At 47.9% G+C, this 20,235-nt stretch overlaps 1 protein-coding gene across 1 annotated transcript in view; it reads left to right on the forward strand.

Moving 5' to 3' along the window:
• Nucleotides 1-9,926: 9,926 nt before the first annotated feature.
• LOC143942909 (SLAM family member 9-like) overlaps nucleotides 9,927-20,235 on the forward strand; it is a 72,966-nt gene continuing 62,657 nt past the window's right edge. The window contains exon 1 of the mRNA XM_077464328.1: nucleotides 9,927-10,149. Within this exon, the coding sequence (XP_077320454.1) occupies nucleotides 10,086-10,149 (64 nt within the window). The 5' untranslated portion in view covers nucleotides 9,927-10,085. The remainder of the gene's footprint in view (nucleotides 10,150-20,235) is intronic.

Raw genomic sequence — 20,235 nt, forward strand, 5'->3', positions numbered from 1 at the left:
CTTAACACCCCTTCTCCCCCCACCAGCGGACTTAACACCCCCTCTCCCCCCACCAGCGGACTTAACAACCAGCGGACTTAACACCCCCCCCCTCCCCCCAGCAGCGGACTTAACACCCTCCCCACCCAGCAGCGGACTTAACACCCTCCCCACCCAGCAGCGGACTTATCACCCTCCCCACCCAGCAGCGGACTTATCACCCTCCCCCCCCAGCAGGGGACTTATCACCCACCCCCCCAGCAGCGGACTTAACACCCTCCCCCCCAGCAGCGGACTTAACACCCTCCCCCTCCCCCCCACCAGCGGACTTAACACCCTCCCCCCCACCAGCGGACTTAACACCCTCCCCCCCACCAGCGGACTTAACACCCTCCCCCTCCCCCCAGCAGCGGACTTAACACCCTCCCCCCAGCAGCGGACTTAACACCCTCCCCCCAGCAGCGGACTTAACACCCTCCCCCCCAGCAGCGGACTTAACACCCTCCCCCCCAGCAGCGGACTTAACACCCTCCCCCGCAGCAGCGGACTTAACACCCTCCCTCTCCCCCCCACCAGCGGACTTAACACCCTCCCCCCACCAGCGGACTTAACACCCTCCCCCCAGCAGGGGACTTAACACCCTCCCCCCCAGCAGGGGACTTAACACCCTCCCCCCCAGCAGCGGACTTAACACCCTCCCCCCCAGCAGGGGACTTAACACCCTCCCCCCCAGCAGGGGACTTAACACCCTCCCCCCCAGCAGGGGACTTAACACCCTCCCCCCCAGCAGGGGACTTAACACCCTCCCCCCCACCAGCGGACTTAACATCCTCCCCCTCCCCCCCACCAGCAGACTTAACACCCTCCCCCTCCCCCCCACCAGCGGACTTAACACCCTCCCCCTCCCCCCACCAGCGGACTTAACACCCTCCCCCTCCCCCCCAGCAGCGGACTTAACACCCTCCCCCCCAGCAGCGGACTTAACACCCTCCCCCTCCCCCCCACCAGCGGACTTAACACCCTCCCCCCCACCAGCGGACTTAACACCCTCCCCCCCACCAGCGGACTTAACACCCTCCCCCTCCTCCCAGCAGCGGACTTAACACCCTCCTCCCAGCAGCGGACTTAACACCCTCCCCCCAGCAGCGGACTTAACACCCTCCCCCCCAGCAGGGGACTTAACACCCTCCCCCCCAGCAGGGGACTTAACACCCTCCCCCCCAGCAGGGGACTTAACACCCTCCCCCCTACCAGCGGACTTAACACCCTCCCCTCCAGCAGGGGACTTAACACCCTCCCCCCTACCAGCGGACTTAACACCCTCCCCCCCCACCAGCGGACTTAACACCCTCCCCCCCACCAGCGGACTTAACATCCTCCCCCTCCCCCCCACCAGCAGACTTAACACCCTCCCCCTCCCCCCCACCAGCGGACTTAACACCCTCCCCCTCCCCCCACCAGCGGACTTAACACCCTCCCCCTCCCCCCAGCAGCGGACTTAACACCCTCCCCCCCAGCAGCGGACTTAACACCCTCCCCCCCAGCAGCGGACTTAACACCCTCCCCCCCAGCAGCGGACTTAACACCCTCCCTCTCCCCCCCAACAGCGGACTTAACACCCTCCCCCCCCACCAGCGGACTTAACATCCTCCCCCTCCCCCCCACCAGCGGACTTAACACCCCCCACCAGCGGACTTAACATCCTCCCCCTCCCCCCCCACCAGCGGAATTAACACCCTCCCACCAGCGGACTTAACACCCTCCCCCTCCCCCCAGCAGAGGACTTAACACCCTCCCCCTCCCCCCCACCAGCGGACTTAACACCCTCCCCCCCACCAGCGGACTTAACACCCTCCCCCCCCACCAGCGGACTTAACACCCTCCCCCCCACCAGCGGACTTAACACCCTCCCCCCCACCAGCGGACTTAACACCCTCCCCCTCCCCCCCACCAGCAGACTTAACACCCTCCCCCCCACCAGCGGACTTAGATAACGCCCTCCTCCCCACCAGCAGACTTATCTAACACCCCCCCACCAGTGGACTAGTCCAAGCAATCCCCCTCCTCCCGCACACACGGCAGGAAGCACAGACGCACACAGCCACCCCCTAGACCCCCCCAGTCAGTGGAGCGGACTGATTCAGGAGGACACCCGCCTGCTGCATGCCTGCCACTTACCCCATCTTAGTGGTGGGTCAGGCAGCGGGTGAATTGCAGCGAGATGCATATAGGGAGTGGAGAGGAGAGAAGGGGCACAACTGCATTTTGGTTCTCCTGTTTTGAACGGAGCCCTCCGTGCTTTCTGTGAATTTAACCCAGTCACACATTGAAGTGTATTTGGAAATTCAAACTCTGGGCAGTGGGCACTGAGGGCTAGGACAGGCATGCAGAGATTTGCTATGCTACATAGACCTGTGAGTTCGCTATCCCACAAGAATATATTCCTGCAATTGCCTGGAGAGATTTTGAGCTCCCAGTACTGTATAGAGGGCTGTGAGACAGACCCAGGCCTTGACACCCTGGGCCCCAGCTGACCCCCACATCCCATGGGCACTGATCAGGCTGCACTAATGGGTACTTTTTGCACTGGTGAGGCTGTGTTTATGGGCACTAAACAGGCTGCACTGGTGAGTCTGCACTGATTGGCACTGATTAGGCTGCATTGATGACCATTGATCAAGCTGCACTCATGGGTGGTACTGTCTGCACTGATGGGCACTGTCTATATTGGTGACCGTGAAGCTGCATCGATGGGCACTGTCTATATTGGTGACCGTGAAGCTGCATTCATGGGCACTGTCTATATTGGTGACCGTGAAGCTGCATTGATGGGCACTGATCTGTGTGTTTTGAGAGCTGTGCATGCTGTTGTATGTTTTGAAGCTAGACTTGTATACCAGTGATGTATCTGGGAAGTAGGCATGTTGTTGCAGAATAATTTCCACCTATAGGCGCGGTGCTCATTGGTGCGATGTGGGAACCCTGCAAATCTACTGTGGCTTCCCGCATCGCACCTGACTCGCAGATAGTTCATACTGCCCTATGTGAACTGCTGGTAGTGTCAATATAAAGTTAATGACACGCCTAAATCCGTTTGCGTATCGCAGTGCAAACTGTCAATTCACCCATGCAATCCAATTCTGGTGCGGCCCAAAAAAGGTTCTCTACGTGTTTGGTCTCATTGCGATGCAAATTCAGCCATACAATCTGTATGGCTGAATTCACATCACACAGACATCGCATGTGATCTGCACAGCAGTGCGATGTGAATCACATGCGATGTCTGACATCACAGCAGTTTGAACCAGCCCGTACTGTACAGCTTTATTGTTAAGTGTTTGTGGGAATTTTGTGGTTTCAGGGGTCTCCAAACTTTGGCCATACAGTTCAGGAACTACAATTCCCATCATGCCTAGTCAAGTCTTTGAATGTCAGAGTTTTACAATGCCTCATGGGTGCGTAGTTCTGCAACAGCTGGAGAGCCGTAGTTTAAAACCAGGTGGGCATGGATGGTGAGCTGATTCGGTGGTTCAATGGGCCTCTTGACTGGACTTGCCCCCCAGGCCTAAGGCTGCCAGCCCTCCCCTGCGCTCCACTAATTGTGGCCCGCGACTGGTTACCAAGTCACTTAAGTGGCCCTCACTCTTCGAAAGGTTGGGCATCCCTGGCCTAGACAAATACCACTGTTGGGCCCACCTTCACACGCAGGAGATATGTTTTGTATCTTGAAATTTTTCTGTACTTGTAGGAGATTAAAATAAATGAATAAAAAATGGGAAATATACATGTATTGCAGGTGTATGTATTGTATGTTTTTTTTTTTTGCATTGACAAACTTTAACCTCTAGAGATCCGCACTATAGCCGAATGATAGCTACAGCGCGGACCTGCTTTGCCGGGACTACTTCTATTGACGTCGTCCCGTGCATGAGCAGCCTGCGCGCCCCCTGAGGGGGCACGCGCGGTGCGCTCTGTGATCAGCGAGTCTATGAGACTCGCCTGATCACGGATCTAAGCAAGGGGTCGATCCCAACCCCTTACCACGTGATCAGCTGTCAGCCAATGACAGCTGATCATGTGACACAACAGAGCCGGTAATCGGCTATTTTTCCTCCTCGTGCTGACAGCGCGAGGAGAAAAAAAAAAAGCCGATCACCGGCGGCCGTGATCGGGACATCAGTCCCGATCACGGCCAGCTTATCAGTGCCCAACTGCCCCCTGCCAGTGCCACCCAAATAATAAAAAAGTGCCACCCATCAGTACCCACAGTGCCACCCATCAGTACCCACAGTGCCACCCATCAGTGCCCACAATCTGCCTCAACAACAGTGCTGCACCCCAGTGCCACATATCCGTGCCCATCAGTGTCATCTACCAGTGCCCATCAGTGTCATCTACCAGTGCCCATCAGTGCCACCTATCAGAGCCACCTATCAGTGCCACCTATCAGTGCCCATCAGCCCCATCTATCAGTGGTACCTATCAGTGCCCCTTAGTGCCACCCATCCGTGCCATCTTATTTGTGCCCATCTTTGCCCATCAGTGCCACCTTATCTGTGCCAATCAGTACTGCCTTATCTGTGCCTATCGGTGCCACCTTATCTGTGCCTATTAGTGCCCACCAGTGCAGCCTATCAGTGCCCACCAGTGCCGCCTCATCAGCGCATTTCAATGAAGGAGAAAAATGACCTGTTTGCAAAATTTTAAGTGGTACCCATCAGTGCCACCCATCCGTGCCACCTATCCGTGCCACCCATTCGTGCCACCCATCAGTGCCCATCTTTGCCCATCAGTGCCGCCTTATCTGTGCCCATCAGTACTGTCTTATCTGTGCCTATCGGTGCCACCTTATCTGTGCCTTTTAGTGTCGCCTTAACTGTAGCTATCAGTGCCCACCAGTGCCGCCTATCAGTGCCCACCAGTGCCGCCTATCAGTGCCCACCAGTGCCGCCTCATCAACTCATTTCAATGAAGGAGAAAAATTACCTGTTTGCAAAATTTTATAACAAACTATTAAACATGATTTTTTATTTTTTTTATTTTGCATTTTTTTTTGTTTGTTTAGCAAAAAATAAAACTCCCAGCTGTAATTAAATACCACCAAAAGAAAGCTCTATTTGTGGGAAAAAAATGATAAAAATTTCATTTGGGTACAGTGTTGTACGGCCACGCAATTGTCATTCAAAGTGCATCAGCGCTGAAAGCTTACAATTGGTCTGGACAGGAGGGGGGTTTAAGTGTCCAGTAAGCAAGTGGTTAAAGGATAAGTTCACCTTTTTGAAAAAAAAATAATAAAGGCAATTTTTTTTAGCAGGTATTATTTTTTGTTTTGGGAGCCTGTAAAGCATTGCACCAGCTATCAGCAGATCGCTGATGCCATGCGGGTCTCCTGCAGATCTGTCAGTGTGTCAGTTTACTTGTACTTTGTACGAGCAAGCGGATACTTTCTGACACGAAGGCTCCATGAACTACCACCGCGCTCACAGCCGGTGCATTCATAACATGTAGCATGTTATGAAAAGTAAACATATCCTTTAAAGCTTTGTGAACTAAGACACATTTCTATTTCAAAAAGGAAAATCTAAACCTAACGACCAGTAACCAGGGCCCTTAACTAAGAAAAATCAATTCAAATGTAGCACCCTCTTCTACCAGAAGGTAGGTGCTAGTAAGGTTTTTTTTTTACTAGGTTTGTTCAGCACAGGCAAATTTAGTCAGGCCTGTCTGTTTTGATCTGGGGGCTGGGAGTAGTTAGAGTAGCAGTGGGTGTGTCCACCCGAGCTCCAGTTCTGAGGCGCCTCCCCTGCTTCCAGGGAGAATGTTCTGGAAGAAGAGGCTGGGCCTAGGACTGGAGTGGCAGGCAGCACATGTGCTCTGACCAATCCCTAACTGGCATTGGCAGGGGACGGGCCTCCTATATATGCTGGGGTCGCATGCTGCTGGGGAGGAGTAGTCGACTGGGTGACGTGAGGAATGGAGTGCTAGACAGCCGCAAGAGCACACCCCCACACGGTCAGTGGCAGGGAACTCCTGGTGCAGAGGGGCAGGAGAAGCTGGTCCCTGCAGGTTCCTCATCAAGAACTCAGGGCTAGAGTTGCCACCTTTTTTTCAAGCCCTACCTGAACACTTTAGCGACGAACGGGCATTGGTGAAACGCTGCAGGCTCTGGTGTAAAGGGGAACTCTGATGAAAGGGGGTTTCTGCTCACCAAATCTCCCACGTACTTTAGAGTTCCCAGGATTCCCCCTTAACTCAGGGTTCCCAAATCCCCCTTACATCAGAGTGCCCAGGGCACCCCTTACATATGAGTCTCCCTTACCTTAGTGTACTATCTCACTCAGAAGCAGGAGAGAGAAGGGAGGAATGGGGGAGAATTCAGTCACAGACAATAGAGGGTGAGCTCACACACCCGAGGATGGAGGCTCAGGCACCGACACCTTTAATCCACGATGTATCTACCGGCTACTGAGACTCACATTTCTAGCTCATCCATCCCTTTCCTGAGGCACAGAACACTGGGGATTGGAGTGTGGGTGGGCAGACAGAGGGATAAGGGTGGGAGGAGGAGAAGTAGATTGAGCCCCCTCTTCTTTCCTGTCTGTGTATGGGGGTGGGGCCTGTGTGCACATCTATGTACTTGGCGGTTGTAGTACTCAGTTATTTTGGGAAACTGCAGTCCATGCTGAATAATGTGTCCGGGTTTCAGGTGGTCTGAAACCCGGACACATGACTCAAAACCCGGACTGTCCGGGTCAATCCCGGACAGGTGGCAACCCTACTCAGGGCTGGAAGGTTGGAAGGTTGGTGAGTGTTACCACTGTGGATGGCTGGAGATGCCAGGGATTCTGTAAGGGAACTCTGTTTTTACACAGTCACTAGCAGAATCTTTATCATGCACACGGTGGATGATGAAGAGTCCTGGATCAGAGAAGAGACTGTAGGGGGGGGGGGGGGTGTCAAATCAGTGTGGCTGGCTGGCACATGGTTTTCATGTTGGACTGGCTGGGAGTAGTAGTCCATTTCCTAGAAGATAGACTTTAACCTACTAGGTCTCCGGGGAGAGGTTCTGCAGGCCTCAGGCCTAGTAGGAGCGAGTCACCAGAGCCAGTAGAGGGGCTTATTCAGAGAGAGTTCTTCATACCCATCAGAAGAGGATGTGTTATACCTTAAATGCCATTACAAGTTGTGCAGGAGGAAACCAGTTTTGAGCAGGTGGTGAAGAGAACTAAGACCATTACTTTTACATGGTCAAAAGTGATGTTTCTGTCACACAGTGACAGGTGGAAAACTCTTAGGCCCCTTTCACACTGGGACGGTTTTCAGGCGCTACAGCGCTAAAAATAGCTCCTGTGTAGCGCCTGAGGAGGGCTTTCACACTGGAGCGGTGCGCTAGCAGGACGGTGAAAAAAGTCCTGCTAGCCACATCTTTGGAGCAGTGAAAGGAGCGGTGTATTCATCGCTCCTAATCCGCTCCTACCCATTGAAATCAATAGGGCAGCATGGCTATACTGCCGGCTGCAGCGGCGCTTTGCGGGTGGTTTTAACCCTTTTTCAGCCGATAGCAGGGGTTAAAACCACCCCGCTAGCGGCTGCAAACTGCCGCTAAAACGACAGAAAAAAGGGCCGCTAAAAATAGCGGTGCTTTACCACCAACGCCCGCACCGCCCCAGTGTGAAAGGGGCCTTAGGAACAAGCAGTCTGCATGGAGATGCAGGGAGAAATAGTCTGCATGGAGACTACAGTAGAAGATTTCTAGTTAAAGTGTGCACATTCAATCTTCAGGCTCTAGCTATGATCAAAGTATACTGAAATCTGTAAATATGATGGCAATGATTGATTCTATGGGCATCCCATATCCCAATCCCTATCAAAGTTGTACCCCCCAATAAAACAACAAAAACAAAGCTTGCAAATGACTGTTCATTGCCTCTGGAAAGGATGCATGAAGTCTGGCAGTGGGGTGATTTGGCAGATTGTTTGCCAGCAGTGCTAACACTATGGCTACACAGGCAAACCTTTTTTTTTTTTTTCTTAATTACCAAGAAGTTCTACAGCAGGTAAGTTAATATGAATATGTTACTCATTACAAATTCCATCTCCTACATGTAAAATTCATAATTTTTTTGCTAGAAAATTACATAGAACCCCCAAACATTATATATGGTGTTTTTTAGCAAAGACCCTAGAGAATACAATGGCGGTTGTTGCAACTTTTTATCTTGCACGGTATTTGCGCAGCAATTTTTCAAACGCATTTTTTTCAGAAAAAAAACTGTTTCATGCTTAAAAAAAAAAACAATAATGTTAGCCCAATTTTTTTGCATAATGTCAAAGAGGAAGATACGCCGAGTAAATAGATACCCAACATGTCACGCTTCAAAATTGCACGCGCTCGTGGAATGGCGCCAAACTTTGGTATTTAAAAATCCCCATAGGCGACGCTTTAAATTTTTTTACTGGTTACATGTTTTGCGCTACAGAGTGCTAGAATTATTGCTCTCGCTCTAACGTTCGCGGCGATACCTCACATGTGTGGTTTGCACACCGTTTTCATATGTGGGCGGGACTTGCGTATGCGTTCGCTTCTGCGTACGAGCTCACGGGGACAGGGGCTCTTTCATTTTTAATTTTTTTTTTTATTGTTAATTTTAATTTTATTTTTTTAGTTTGACACTTAAAAAAAAAAAAAAAAATTGATTACTTTTATTCCTATTACAAGGAATGTAAACATCCCTTGTAATAGAAATATGGCACGATCAGACCTATTTACAGTGAGATATGGGGGTCAATAAGACCCCACATCTCACCTCTAGGCTGGAAAGCCTAAAATAAAAATAAAAAAACGATCCTGGCTTCCTAGCCAAATCAGCGCCATTATTTTGAATGCAGAGGCCGTCATAACATCGCGCCCGGCCTTCAAGCGATCATAGAGACTCCGGGGATGATCTGGTCCGCCGGAAATCTCTATGGTATTATCCGGGGGCCGGCGGATCCTGTGACCGACTCACCGATGGAAGCAGTGAGTCGGTAGAAGCACTGGAGGGTGGCGGGAGGGGGGGATGTCCCGTAAGAATAATCAAGCGGCGGAACAGCCGCTATGATCGTTCTTATGGTGCAGGGAATTGCCGTCTGAAAACGCCGAAATCTGAATGATGTCTCAGGCATCATTCAGATATACCCCCGGAAAGTCAAGGACGTCCCTGGACGTACCTTGGGCGGGAAGTGGTTAAAGTGGGGTTGCACACAAAAAAATTTAATAAAATCATTAATATTCCTAAAAAAAAAAAAAAAAAACATTTGGAAATTTTTATTTATTTTTTACCTCTAAATGGCTGTTGCTAGGGGGTCACCTCGTTGTCCAACTCCTTCAGTGCCTGGGCTGGTGACATCACTTCCCCTCTGCACAGCTCTGCCCCCTCCCTCTTGTCAATCATCTGGGACATGTGACAGGTTCCAGATGTTTGCATGGCCACTCACGGCGCGTGGTGTTGCTCGCGCATGCACAGTGGGTGCCGACTGTGAATCCACAGCTGGACGCCCACAGTTCCAATGCCAGCGCCGCCAAACGGAGGGAGGGGATAAGCGGGGCTTTCGATCCCCCGCATCGCTGTACCCTGGGACAGGTAAGTGTGCGATTATTAAAAGTCAGCAAGCTTCAGTATTTGTAGCTGCTGACTTTTAAAAAAATTTTTTTTTTTAAATGGGCACACCACGTTAAGGCAGGGGTAGGCAACCTTGGCCCTCCAGCTGTGGTGAAACTACAAATCCCATCATGCCCCTGCCTCTAGGAGTCATGTCTGTGATTGTTAGGGTCTTGAAATGTCTTATGGGACTTGTAGTTTCAAAACAGCTGGAGGGCCGAGGTTGCCTACTTCTGACTTAGGGATAACGTGTTCACTTGCTAATATATCCCACCCATTTTCAGATGTCCTTGTAATGAGATACAGCTCTGACAGCGAAAAGAGTTAAGCAATGTAAGTTTCTCCCTGACAGCGAGTAGGAAGTGTGTACGCTGAAGGCCCGGCTTCCGATGACGAAATCAGGAAGTGCAGAAAAATAGGAATTTGATTTATTATCCCGGCTCTCATGCCATCCAGACGGGCAGTATGGGTGGAATTCTCCGACCACTTTTTGTGGCATTTATACTGCTGTTTCACTATATTATAGAGGGTGAGTATGTTTTTTGCAACATTACTTGGGGTTTGTCTCGTGTGTTGTGTAGGCTGGTGTAAACATTGCAACAGGGAAGTGTGCTCACCTGCTGCTGCACCTGTATAGCATTAGGCACTGTAGCCCATGACGGGGGTCGGTTTACAATTTTCAGAATGTAAATATGTTCTTCTGCTTGCTGACTTAACTCGACAGCACGACAGAAGTTTTCATTCTTTCCGGGTGTGCAATACAGAGCAGCGTAAACAATCCAGGTCGCTCAGAGGGTAAAACAGAAGATTTTCCTGTTTGGCTTCCTTTATTTGTGCATTCTCAGCACTTCTGCTGTAAGAGACCAGCACACAGCCCAAATATCACAATGACATAGTGGGCTAATACTGATTAAGGCCTTTTTTTTTCATGTGCAGCGGTGTTTACTGCCTCTTTGAAAAGCAATCTGCTGTGGATCACTTTTTCAGAGGCATTTGACTGGTGGCACAGATCGATATGTCCCCTTCCGAATTCTTGATTTAAAGCGGTTCTTCACCCTAAAGGGGAAGTTCCGCTAATCTGATCCCCCCCCCCCTCCGGTGCCACAATTGGCACCTTTCAGGGGGGAGGGGGGTGCAGTTACCTGCATAATCCAGGTATCTGCACCCACTTCCGGGCAGACCGCCGCAGACGCCCCCCCCCCCCCCCGTTGTGTTCTGGGAAACACACAGTTCCCAGGACACAGCGGGGGATCTGAAGAGACGCACAGCGCGACTCGCGCATGCGCAGTAGGGAACCGGGCAGTGAAGCCGCCATGCTTCACTTCCCGATTAAAAGTCAGCAGCTGCAATATTAGTAGCTGCTGGCTTTTAATATTTTTTTTTTAGGTGCAGAACCGCTTTAAGTAGTGAAAGCCTGCAGCACCACACTGTGACTACATGCATTGCACGCTGTTGCTATATGGTCCCAGGTACACATAGCTCCCATCTGTCCCTGATTTGGAGCAATGTCCCTTGTCACTCTGTCCCGCATTCCTCCTCATTTATCCCTCATTTTGGTCTGATCTCTATAGTTGTATATAAAATGCACTTTTTATCTTTCAAAAAGTGTTTCCCCAGTGCTAAACCTTTCATCAAAATTCTAAATTGCTGCATTTGTAAATTTTAAGAAAAAGTATAACGGAATTGTGGATTTATTTAACTTTTTTTGAGTTAATTCTCCTTTAAGGGGGTGTGGCAGGGGGTGTGCCTACATACGTTTGATAGTAGGTGTTCCTCATTCCCATCTCAAAATGTTTGGAGGTATGGGTACACCCTCCAAATGCAACAGGTTGTATCATTTTTACCATGGCAATGTGTACTAATACATCACGACGCTGTGCTCTCATACCTAGCGTGGTCAGTTTTTAATATAATAGCAGAAGGGCGGGCAGGAATTCACACCAAGGAAGCAATGCAAAGAGAACAGGATACTTTTTCATACAAGTACATGGTACAGCAGTCACATACCAGGACTATGAAATGCTGGGTTTACATATTCTTTAACCACTACAATACAGGGCACTTTCGCCCCCTTCCTTCCCAGCCCAATTTTCAGATTTCAGCGTTCTCGCAATTTCAATGACAATTGTGCGGTCATGCTACTGTACCCAAATTAAATTATCATTTTGTTTGAACAAATAGAGCTTTATTTTGGTGTTATTTATTAACGACTCCGCTTCTTATTCTTTGCGATATAAGCAAAAAAAAGAGCGGAAATTTGGAAAAAAAACAATATTTTCTTCTTTCTATTTTAAAAGAAATCCAATAAAATCGAATTTTGTCATAAATGTAAGCCAAAATTTATTCTGCTACATGTCTTTGGTAAAAAAAAATTGGTTAAGTGTATAATAATTGGTTTGTGTGATCACAGACATATTTACGCAAATGATCATGTACAGATGTGTGCAGATAATCATTGGGACATGTGATTTTAGGGGGACATGTGTTTTTATTATTAGGGACATGTGTATTTTGGGGACATGTGTGTTTTGGGGACATATGTGGGGACATTGTGTTTATACTGTGTGGTTTCACTAGACTGGTGATCAGTGAGTAAAAAGCTGTAAAAACAGCTCATACTCACTGATCACCAGCCGGCTGCAGAGATCTGCTCTCCTCTCCTCAGCGATGACTTCCGTGTGAGGAAAGGAGGAGCCGATTGCCTAGCAACCGGCTGTTTGTTTACATTACATGACGGCCGTGATTGGACACGGCCGTCATGTGATCAGGAGGGCCAATCACAGAGCCCTCCTGGCGATCCGAGATGCGCTGTGTCCGGGTGAAACGGGCGCATTGGGATTGCGTGCGATCCCCCTACTTCTGATGGACGTTCAGGAACGTCCACTCAGAAGTAGAGAGCTCCCACCCGGCCGTATATGTACATTGGCCGAGTGGGAAGTAGTTAAAGGGGTTGTAAAGGTTTGTGTTTTTTCACCTTAAAGAGGAAGTAAACCCTGATGGGTTTACTTCCTCTTTCATTCCCTGCAAAGGCAAAGCATAATGGACTACTATACATCGCATAGTAGTCCATTATGTGTCACTTACCTGACACAGGAGCCAGTGATGTCACTGCTGCCCCCTGTAGTCCGGCGCATCCATCTTCTCGGTGGGCCTCGCCGCTTCGCCGCTGTCATTCGGCGAAGCCGCGATGACGTCACTCCCGCGCATGCGCACGGGAGCCGCCACGTGTGCCATATTCGCCATTGACGATGCCGCGCTCAGTGCCTGTCTTTCGGTAAATATCTCCTAAACCGTATAGGTTTAGGAGATATTTCTTGGACCTACAGGTAAGCCTTAATCTAGGCTTATCTGTAGGTCAAAGTGTCTTGTAAGGGTGTACAACCACTTTAATGCATCCTATGACACGGGAATGCGCCCACAAGCTAACCCCCTCGGGAAAGAGCTTCCCAGAGGGGGTTCGTTTTAGCAGGGAGGAGCCGAGACAGCCGCCATGGGACCCCAGAACAGGAGGATCGGGGCCACTCTGTGCAAAACGAACTGCACAGTGGAGGTAAGTATAACATGTTTGTTATTTAAAAAAAAAAAACCCAAACAACCCCTTTAACCTGTTCAGATCTGCGCTATAGCCAAATGACGGCTACAGCACGGGCTGCTTTGCCAGGAGTACGTCTTTTAACGTCCTCCCGTGCCTGAGCAGCCTGTGACCAGCCTGTGATCAGCTTGTGATCAGCCTGTGAGCAGCTGGCACGCTCTACGATCAGCGAGTCTATGAGATTCCTGATCCCGACCCCTTACCACAATATCAGGTGCCAGCCAATGATGCCAATGATGTAAACAGAGCCAGTAATCGGCTATTTTTTCTCCTCGCTCTGACAGCGTGAGCAGAAAAAAAAAGCTGATCACTGGCGGCTGTGAGAGGGACATCAGTCCCAATCACGGAGAGCTGCTGCCAGCTCCTCAGTGCCCACCTGTGCCACCTGCCAGTGCCACCAACAGTACACAACAGTCCCGCCTACCAGTGCCCACCTGCGCCACCCATCAGTGCCCACAGTGCACCTATCAGTGCCCACAGTCAATACCTCATTAACAGTGCTACACATCAGTGCCACCTATCAGTGCCCATCAGTGTCATCTACCAGTGCCCATCAGTGCCATCTACCCTGTTTCCATGAAAATAAGACATAGTATGATTGTCGGTGATGGCTGCAATATAAGCCCTACCCTGTTTCCCTGCAAATAAGCCCTACCCTGAAAATAAGACCTACAAGGACTTTAACTAGGGCTTATTTGGAGGGTAGGGCTTATATTGCAGCCATCACCGACAATCACGCTAGGTCTTATTTTCGTGGAAACAGGGTATCATTGCCACCCATCAGTGCCACCCATCAGTGGCCATCAGTGCCATCTTATCAGTGGCCATCAGTACCGCCTTATCTGTGCCCATCAGTACCGCCGTATTTGTGTCTCAGTGCCACCTTAACTGTGTCTATCAGTGCCCACCAGTGCCGCCTCATCAGCACATATCAATGAAGGAGAAAAATTATGTTTGCAAAATTTTTTAACAAATTATGAAACATGATTTTTTTTTTTTTATCAAAATTTTCTATCTTTTTTTTTGTTTGCGTAGCAAAAAACTCCAGCTGTGATTAAATACCACCAAAAGAAAGCTCTATTTGTGTGAAAAAAATTATAACAATTTAATTTGAGTACTGTGTTGTATGACCGCGCAATTGTCATTCAAAGTGCGTCAGCGCTGAAAAGTGGTCTGGGCAGGAGGGGGGTTTAAGTGCCCAGTAAGCATGTGGTGTAAGGGGTTGTTAACCCACTTCATGTACTTTATATAATCATTTCTGCCTTATAATGATATGTCCCCCTGTGTGTGTGTGTTGTATAAAAAAATAGCCCAACAAAGTGTACAGTCTCCTCTCCAACTGGAATCGGATTCTTTTGCATGTATATTGTTAGTGAGTATGTCAGCATAGGCAAAATGTTTTTTTGATGATATTCGATTTCTAGAGCTGAAAAATAACCCCGGCCGTCGCCTTTCTGTTTTAACGCAGATGTTCAATGTTTCAAGAATTGACAACATTTTGTTTGTATGTTAATACTTGTATGTAAGTGTGATGGTTATCTCTGTTGTAACACTGTTGCCGTATCACTGTCTGTGACCAATAAATCCTTTTGACGAAAAACAAAAAAAGTATATACCTTATCTGTGAGCAGTGATTAGCGGTCACGTGACGCGTCACATCTCTCCTCTGCCCATCTGATCGATACAGCAGGAGGGGCCAAGATTCCCCCGCTGATGTCAGTCTGGAGGGGAAGAGATGGGGAGAAGGTGAGGAGGAGCCGGAGAGAGTTGGCGCGTCACGTGACCGCTGATCAGTGCTCACAAATAAGGTATATACAGCTTTTTGGTTTTTATACAACACACACACAGGGGGACATCTCATTAACGCAGAGTGGATTATATAAAGTACATGATGTTATCACAGCAGCTGTGGGGGTGGATCCTAAGACAGGAGGGATCATTACTGTACATGGAAGGAAGGAGGGTCATTACCGTGCATGGAAGGAAGGAAGGCAGGATCATTAATGTACATGGAAGGAAGGCGAGATCAATACTGTACATGAAAGGAAGGAAGGCAGGATCATTGCTGTACATGGAAGGAATACGGGATCATTACTGTACATGGAAGGAAGGAAGGTGGGATCATTACTGTACATGGAAGGAAGGCAGGATCATTACTGTACATGGAAGGAAGGTGGGATCAATACTGTACATGAAAGGAAGGCAGGATCATTACTGTACATGGAAGGAAGGAGGGATCATTACTGTACATGGAAGGAAGGAAGGTGGGATCATTACTGTACATGGAAGGAAGGAAGGCAGGATCATTACTGTACATGGAAGGAAGGCGGGATCAATACTGTACATGGAAGGAAGGCAGGATCATTACTGTACATGGAAGGAAGGAGGGATCATTACTGTACATGGAAGGAGGGATCATTACTGTACAAGGAAGGAAGGCAGGATCATTACTGTACATGGAAGGAAGGCGGGATCAATACTGTACATGGAAGGAAGGCAGGATCATTACTGTACATGGAAGGAATGTGGGATCATTACTGTACATGGAAGGAAGGCGGGATCAATACTGTACATGAAAGGAAGGAAGGGGGATCATTACTGTACATGGAGCTGCCATAACCCCAGTATTCACTTCTTCAGCGTGTGGTCACAAAAATCTGCAGCAGATTCGCCACAAGATCACTTTTTTCAGTGGCAGGAGTTTGCCGCTTCCTTTTTTTTTAAAAGAACAGTGTAAAAATAAAAAACAAAAAGTAAAATGAACAAGAAATTTTTATATATATATTTATATATATATACACTGTATATTTTTTAACAGTCCCCGTCCCGACAAACCCACACGCAGAAGCGAACGCATACGTGAGTAGCGCCTGCATATGAAAACGGTGTTTAAACCACACGTGTGGCATCACTGCGATCGTTAGAGTGAGAGTAATAATTCTAGCCCTAGACCTCCTCTGTAACTTAAAACATGCAGCCTGTAGAATGTTTTAAACATGGCATATGGAGATTTTTAAGGATAAAAGTTTGTCGCCATTCCATGAGCAGGCGCAATTTTGAAGTGTGACATGTTGAGTATCAATTTACTCGGCGTAACATCATCTGTCATAATAAAAAAAATTGGGCTAACTTTACAGTTTTCTAGTTTTTTTAATTCAAAAAAGTATTTTTTCCCCAAAAAAGTGCCCTTTCTCCCTCCCTCCTCTTCTGCCGTCGGTGAAAGAGTGCTTGGCTCATGTGCAGTACAGGCCCGGCCGTGAAGCCCAAAAGGCTACACTACCGGGTTCCCTTAGCAGCAATGGCCGTGGCAGCACCCAACCAGCCAATCCGAAATTGCCTGAGGTGCCCACATCGCTGGACTCCAGGACAGGTAAGTGTCCTAATGTTAAAAGTCAGCAGCTACAGTATGTGTGTTTTTAAAGGGGTGGGCGGACCTCCTCTTTAAATAGTTAAAGCCAAACTCCAGGCAACTAAAGAGTTATACCTTGCAGAAGGGCTGTGCCTGCACCACAAGAGTAATCCCTTGTTTAGGTCTAGGGGTACAATAAAAGACGATTTACTTACGTATTTTCAGCATCTTACTGCTGCCATATGCCTGCAGTGTCTTCTCCTCCACGTTCCACCAGTCTGGGTTTGTGATGTCATCAAGACAAAAGTAGAGTACATAGCTCTGAACTGGATGTGTTGACGATGCCGACGAGGTGGATATCCGTTTGCTCAGCGGGGATCACTCCGTCGATCCCCGCTGAGCAGGGAAATGACAGGTCTGTCTCTGCACACTGCACAGGGACAGACCTGTCACAGTGCCGCTCTCTCCTATGGGAGATCGGATGACGACGGACCGCAGTGCCGTCGTCACCCGATCTGATCCGCAGACGGATGGAAAAATAGCTTTTTCCTCCGTTACACTTTTTCGGATCGGAGCGGGTCGGATGTCAGCGGACATGTCACCGCTGACATCCGACGCTCCATAGAGCTCTATGGAGCACCCGTTCAGGTCCGCCTGAAAAACTGACAGGCGGGCCTAAACGAAACATCAGTGTGAATGAGGCCTAAAAGTGTTTGTCCTCTTCCCTAAACAAAACAAGCAATTAACTCTTGCAGTGCATGTACAGCCCCACTGCGAGGAATAATTTATAGGTTTTCCTAAGCTTTAATGCCTCCAAAATAGGGGTAGTGGCAAGTGTCTATGTCACACATGGCAACATCTAAAATGCATAGTGCAATCAATGTTTTTGTATATAGATGTGCAGTGCCTTACGAAAGTATTCGGCCCCCTTGAACTTTTCAACCTTTTGCCACATTTCAGGCTTCAAACATAAAGATATAAAATTTTTATTTTTTGTGAAGAATCACCAACAAGTGGGACACAATTGTGAAGTGGAACGAAATCTATTGGATTTTTGAAACTTTTTTAACTAATAAAAAAATGAAAAGTGGGGCGTGCAAAATTATTCGGCCCCCTTGCGTTAATACTTTGTAGAGCCACCTTTTGCTGCGATTACAGCTGCAAGTCGCTTGGGGTATGTCTCTATCAGTTTTGTACATCGAGAGACTGAAATTCTTGCCCATTCTTCCTTGCAAAACAGCTCGAGCTCAGTGAGGTTGGATGGAGAGTGTTGTGAACAGCAGTTTTCAGCTCTTTCCACAGATTCTCGATTGGATTCAGGTCTGGACTTTTGACTTGGCCATTCTAACACCTGGATACGTTTATTTGTGAACCATTCCTTTGTAGATTTTGCTGTATGTTTGGGATCATTGTCTTGTTGGAAGATAAATCTCCGTCCCAGTTTCAGGTCTTTTGCAGACTCCAACAGGTTTTCATCCAGAATGGTCCTGTATTTGGCTGCATCCATCTTCCCCTCAATTTTAACCATCTTCCCTGTCCCTGCTGAAGAAAAGCAGGCCCAAACCATGATGCTGCCACCACCATGTTTGACAGTGGGGATGGTGTGTTGAGGGTGATGAGCTGTGTTGCTTTTACGCCAAACATATCGTTTTGCATTGTGGGCAAAAAGTTTGATTTTGGTTTCATCTGACCAGAGCACCTTCTTCCACATGTTTGGTGTGTCTCCCAGGTGGCTTGTGGCAAACTTTAGACGAGACTTTTTATGGATATCTTTGAGAAATGGCTTTCTTCTTGCCACTCTTCCATAAAGGCCAGATTTGTGCAGTGTACGACTGATTGTTGTCCTATGGACAGACTCTCCCACCTCAGCTGTAGTTCTCTGCAGTTCATCCAGAGTGATCATGGGCCTCTTGGCTGCATCTCTGATCAGTCTTCTCCTTGTCTGAGCTGAAAGTTTAGAGGGACGGCCAGGTCTTGGAAGATTTGCAGTGGTCTGATACTCCTTCCATTTCAAAATGATCGCTTGCACAGTGCTCCTTTTGGATGTTTAAAGCTTGGGAAATCTTTTTGTATCCAAATCCGGCTTTAAACTTCTCCACAACAGTATTACGGACCTGCCTGGTGTGTTCCTTGGTCTTCATGATGCTCTCTGCGCTTTCAACAGAACCCTGAGACTATCACAGTGCAGGTGCATTGATACAGAGACTTGATTACACACAGGTGGATTCTATTTATCACCATCAGTCATTTAGGACAACATTGGATCATTCAGAGATCCTCGCTGAACTTCTGGAGTGAGTTTGCTGCACTGAAAGTAAAGGGGCCGAATAATTTTGCACGCACCACTTTACAGTTTTTTATTTGCTAAAAAAGTTTAAAATATCCAATAGATTTCGTTCCACTTCACAATTGTGTCCCACTTGTTGGTGATTCTTCACAAAAAAATAAAAATTTTATATCTTTATGTTTTAAGCCTGAAATGTGGCAAAAGGTTGAAAAGTTCAAGGGGGCCGAATACTTTCACAAGGCACTGTATATAGGCACCTCTGAAGTGAGGGTTCACATTTGCATGTGTGTAGGGGAGAGTGTGAGGACTCAACTTTTTTTGAGGGGTTTTAAGTGCTTGGGTGTAACTTTATATTTTTACAATTCATTTTTTTTTTTTACTGACGTTTTTTTTGGGGGTGGGCAACTACATGACAAATGAGGTTTAATGTAGAAAAATTTTAAATAATGCATTTGGGTGTCAAAAATATGAATGCAATCTATACAATGGGGGCAATCTAGGATGGAAAAGGACCTGGGGGTCCTAGTAGATGATGGGCTCAGCCATGGCATGCACTGCCAAGCTTCTGCTAACAAAGCAAACAGAATATTGGCATGCATTAAAAAAGGGGATCAACTCCAGAGATAAAGTGATAATTCTCCCGCTCTACAAGACTCTGGTCCGGCCGCACCTGGAGTATACTGTCCAGTTCTGGGCACCAGTCCTCAGGAAGGATGTACTGGAAAAGGAGCGAGTACAAAGAAGGACAACAAGCTAATAAAGGGTCTGGAGGATATTAGTTATGAGGAAAGGTTGCGAGCACTGAACTTATTCTCTCTGGAGAAGAGACGCTTGAGAGGGGATATGATTTCAATTTACAAATATCGTACTGGTGACCTCACAAAAAGGATAAAACTTTTTCACGTAAGGGAGTTTAATAAGACACATGGCCACTCATTAAAATGAGAAGAAAATAGGTTTAAAGAGGAAGTAAACCCCCCCCCCCCCCCCCCCCCCGATGCTTCTTTTCATTTAGTCCATTATAATAAGTAATTATCAAACTATAGCCACTGTAATCCAACCCAAATCGCATATTACTGTTTAAAGAAACTTTAAAAAACTTGTTTCCAGGTGTTAGGCAACACCATCTTCTTTTCAATTATTGAGTTTTATAACAGAAAACATTGTACGTCGTGCAACGATGTCAGTGTGAACATGAGTGCATAGACGGCCTCTCCTCCAGTGCGGCACCCCACATGGTATCTTTAATGCCACACAAGTGGAAGGGCTTTGTCTACAAAACTAACAAACAAACATTTTCTATTAGCATTCACTAATGGAAAGAATGTATAACTGTTAGCAAAGATTCACAGAGAACAAAGTATTGCTCAGTGAGGAAGTAAGGGAA

This window comes from Lithobates pipiens, unplaced genomic scaffold (genome assembly GCF_037356315.1).
Source record: "Lithobates pipiens isolate NorthernLeopardFrog02 unplaced genomic scaffold, aLitPip1_a1.2 Scaffold_30, whole genome shotgun sequence".
NCBI lineage: Eukaryota > Metazoa > Chordata > Amphibia > Anura > Ranidae > Lithobates > Lithobates pipiens.